Below are 4,601 nucleotides of genomic sequence, written 5' to 3' on the forward strand. Positions count from 1 at the left end.
GTTGTTACCATCCTATGACTTCTCTGAAAATAAGCTGGTAGCCTTAGCCTGTTTCTGGTAAACAGAGCAAAACCACAATTCGATAGCTTTCATACTAGCAAATGCAGAAGTAGAAAAAACTGAAATGGAAGCAAACACTGGTTTCTTCTCCAATACTGGAAGGTAAGTTGTGCGAGACAAGATCAAGGCCCGTTAGTGGAATTGTGAGGAAGCTTGCGTAGCGTGTCTGTGACTAGTAAGGGCGTTGTGGTTGAAGAAGGATGATTGTCTCATTAATTGTTCATTAATGGTCACTAGCTCGTTATTACTTTAAGATCTTCCTTAAAATATTTGTTCTTTAGGTTTGGGATGAGCAATGAAATACGAACACATACCTCCAAAATTAGGCAATTGATCTTCATCTACTCTCTTTATCGTGCCAGGTGTGAACAGTTTGCTAAATAGCATCAGCCACTTTTACCTTTGTACAGCCTATAACTTTTTTGTCATTGATCGAGAAGCTTATTATTAAAAGTTAGATCACGGTCAGAACATATACTTGACGGATTTAAGGAATAGGTCAAGTCCTATGTATGTAATGAATTAGTCTTGCCTGGTATAAAAGCATGTATGCATCGTGAAGGTCTGACAAAAATTATCAGCAGTTAAGCAAATACCAGATTGATCTGTCCCTGGCTCTGCAGTTTAAAGAGTTGCTGACTGCTTCTGCCATGTGTGTAGCTAAACAGAAGCTCTCCTTTCATAGTCTGTTGTCATATTCTCTCTGATCTTACACAGGAGTCATAATGTTGAGTTTGAAATATGTCATTTCCATGACTACAGAGTAATGTCAGAAAGACATTTACTATTACTTGATTTCATCCAACAGACAACGGAAGTGTGTGAGAGCCCTTTCTAAGCTGAGTAGTTAAAAGCAATTAAAGGAAAGCAGGTAAATATTATCCAAATAAAACATATGAAGGCCTTGCCTTTCTGGGGTGTAGGGCTTTTGGTTAGCACTAAGAGTTTTCTTCTTAAACTCACTGTTTGGAGCATGCTGCACACAATTCTAAAACTATCTTTTTTTTTTTTAACATTGGTTTTTAAATACTCAATTAAACTGTTTTCACACCAGCAGAGTTTAGATAGCTCGGTAGTCAGGAGTAATATTTGATCTGGTTTCTGATAACGTGAGGTGATGTCTTCTAATGGCAAGAAACTTGAAAGCTGAGAAAATATAGAACTTTACTTACAACTTAATTGAAAGTCCAAGGTATTTCATACTTGTTTCTAAAATTGTATTAGGGTGGAAAGAGAGGTACATGATGAGTTTGAAATCGCAAAGAGAATATTCGTGATAGGTGTCTGATTGTGTTTTTCAGTGGCTGTTTTCTTGTGCTTTCCTGTTCCTCAACCAGTTGAGGCATATGTGCATTATATATACCAGACTGTATTAGCTAGTAATACTGGATTTATTAGTCTTTTGCAGTGTAGTCTTTTGCTTATGATGGAGAGCTGTTGTGATGTGCTAGTGAATGCCTTTCTGTGCTGTTTGTCATCTTAGCGCATTGTGTGTTGATGCAAGATGACTGTTTGGAGGGGAAAAAACCTCACAAAATATATTTTCACCCATGTCAGTTTCTTTAATATTAAACTTAAGTCTGCTTATATCTTTTTGAACTTCACTCTGTATCAAGGATATACAAGTGAAAACAGGGCTATGTGAGAATTATGGATGGAGAGTGTTAAGATTTGTGGAACGTATATTTATTTTGTAAGGGTTGTGAACATGTGGAACTAAAGAGTATGGTTGAGAGCAGTGAAAAAACGGTTTAGTGTCCCCATAATAGAGGACAAAGAGGAAGAGGATAGCGTGGGTGAGGAAAATCTGAGCTGCAAGCTGAGAAAAGGTTGCAGGTTGGCTGTGTCCCATACTGTCAACTTCTGTACTTTGAAGTTTCCACCTCTCACCATTTCTTTCTCCACTGTACACAAGGGCAGGAACTCAGCTGAACCTTTCAATCAGAGTCATGTTCAAGAAACACTTTTTCAGGTTCCAGGAAGGTTAAAGAAAGTACTCATGCATGAGGTGAGCATGGATCTGTTGAAGACGTGATGTAGAATGGGAAAGACATAGAGCAAGCAGAGAAGAGTACGTGTCACTGAAGATCAAGTATTGTACAAAAGAAATCTAGTGCTATATGAGGACAGCTGTCTGAGGAAATGCATCTCCAAAATACTGATTTCCAGCGTTTGATTTTAAGACACTCTTTGCTGCTGTTTTGTCAGAGCTCTTATGTCTTTACAGTGAACGGGCAGTGGTGTTCTGTGGAGTTTCTAATATTTTAATTTCCAAGTTGCAGCATGCAGTCAAGAGTGAATATACTGAGGTCACATAATTACTTACCAAAGCTTTTAAGGTACGGAGTCACCTTCTTTTACTGCCCATGTATGGTGACAAAACTGTAGTATGGAAAGCTCAGAATGACGTTGGTAGCTGGTTGAGTTAGCTTTGAAGTTTCAGTTTCGCTACCCCACCATGTATTAAATGTTGCCACAAGCCTCAAGTATGGAGTCTTAGTCTCATTTGCTTATAACTTCACCAAAGTGTAACTGTATTGGTCAGAAGTTTCCGTACCTCACTCTGCCTTGGCATCTTTGTAAATTCAGATACCTCTAGAGCTTTTCCAGTAGGGTTGTCTTTGTCAGGCACGGCTTTTGTGATCTCTATGAATATTTGCTTGTGTTTGATGAAGCTGTCAACATTTGAATGCTTTTGGATCATGCAGTCACAAAAAAAGCCTTGTTTCTGTCCTGCTGATTTCCCAGCCAATCTTCAGCATGAGACTGAGCAGGGCTTTCCCTGCTATTACATCTTTTTGTGACTTAACTGAGAGCAGGGAGACTTCCCTGTGCGTTTGACTTAACCTGCTCATGCCTCAGAGTAAAGGGCTTCCTTAGTATTCTGGGTAGAGGGACAGCTGAAATTCTGTCTCATCTCTTGGTCAAGGGGCTCAGCTTCATTTTAGTTCTTGCAACAGGAGCTGCTTTGGACTGAATTATCCTTGTAGTTGGCTACTCCCTCATTGCTCAAATTTATATTTAATTCCATTATTCATAGTAAATCTATTCTGGATGTTGAAGCATGAAGTACATGAAGATCATTCTTTGAAGAGTCATCTCTTTAGACATCTGTCTGAGTTGATGAATTAATTATATAGTAAAGTGGTGTTACCTTTTAGTTTTGAGACTTCTGATGGCAGCTGTGTATCTTGAGCTTGGAGTCCTTCTCCAGGCTTGGCTGCTTATGAAATGTATATGGATCCAAGGTTTTTTTTCAGGCTTTGGTTTCCACTTCAACCTACTGGCAATTTTAAGTAGCTTAACTGATAGGGCCTGATGCTTCTTTCTGACATTTACATAACTTTTGCCTTAGCAGTTGGTTTCACTCAGGATTTTGGGGAAAGGGTGGATGGTCCTCCTGTCATGGAGTATTCAACAGGATTTTCAATGGTAGAGGTATGTTTCCAGTAAGTAGGGATTTTCTTTCTTCTGTGTTGAAGTGGGAAAACTTGCCATATATTTCTCTGGTTAACAATTTTCATTTGTTACTTCACCAGTTTTGAGGGATTTGTAGGAGTTACAGAGCTACTGTTCTAATTACAAATACTCAAATATGCTAGGTAACTTAAGTGTAAGTAAGGTCTCCAGGGAGACCTTATTGTAGCCTTTCAATATATAAAGGAGGCTTGTAAGAAAGATGGAGAAAGACTTTTTACCAGGACCTGTAGTGAGCGGACAAGGGGCAATGGTTTTAAACAGAAAGAGCATAGATTTAGGTTGGGTATAAGGAAGACATTTTTTACAATGAGGGTGGTGAGACACTGGAACAGCTTGCCCAGAGAAGTTGTGGGTGCCCCATCATTGGAAGTGGTCAAGGTCCAGTTGGATGGGGCTTTGAGCAACCTGATCTAGTGACAGGGGGGTTGGACTAGATGATCTTTGATGGTCCCTTCCAACCCAAATGATTCTATGTTTCTATGATTCTACTGCCTGCAGTCAATGACAGGGAGATGACTTGTTTACTTTTCCTTAAGACCATATGTAAAAATCACCTATGGCGTCAAATTCATAAACTGTCTAGCCCAGCGTGCTGTTGCAACCTGTAGCAACAGGCCTTGCTACTTATGGGTTGCATGCAAGTCTAGCTGTTCCTGGTGTCCATTCTCCTTGTACTCTCTGGCATCTGCAGTTGTGTGAGGTGATGTATACTTCAACATCACCTTTTCTTTAGTGTCTGTTTGTCAGGAAACTTGTGTAACCTCTCTTCAAATCTGTTGGCACAGTCTGCGTCACTAATCTCAAGTGGAAACAAACCCAGAATTTTGCTACTTGCAGCTTAAAGAAGCACTTTCTTTTTTCTGTTTTAAACCAATCTCTGACTAGTTTCAGTGAGTGCCCTCTGTTGTGGGATTTGGTGATTAACAGTTAATCATTCACCTTATCCATTGCCTTCCTGATCTTTGCACTTTGATCATATACCCCCTTCAGCCTTCTCTTTTCCAAGTTAGTGTCAGCCTTGTTAGTCTCCTAGGGCAGCTGCTTTATTCCCTTAATTATAT

General features: G+C 39.6%; 1 protein-coding gene across 1 annotated transcript in view; it reads left to right on the top strand.

Moving 5' to 3' along the window:
- The first annotated feature begins 1,983 nt into the window (after nt 1-1,983).
- Nucleotides 1,984-4,601, top strand: part of CHIC2 (cysteine rich hydrophobic domain 2) — a 24,069-nt gene continuing 21,451 nt past the window's right edge. The window contains exon 1 of the mRNA XM_009277415.1: nt 1,984-2,068. Coding sequence (XP_009275690.1) covers nt 2,064-2,068 — 5 coding nt within the window. The 5' untranslated portion in view covers nt 1,984-2,063. The remainder of the gene's footprint in view (nt 2,069-4,601) is intronic.

The sequence above is a fragment of the Aptenodytes forsteri genome, unplaced genomic scaffold (assembly GCF_000699145.1).
Source record: "Aptenodytes forsteri isolate BGI_AS27 unplaced genomic scaffold, ASM69914v1 Scaffold65, whole genome shotgun sequence".
In the NCBI taxonomy this organism is placed as follows: Eukaryota; Metazoa; Chordata; class Aves; order Sphenisciformes; family Spheniscidae; genus Aptenodytes; species Aptenodytes forsteri.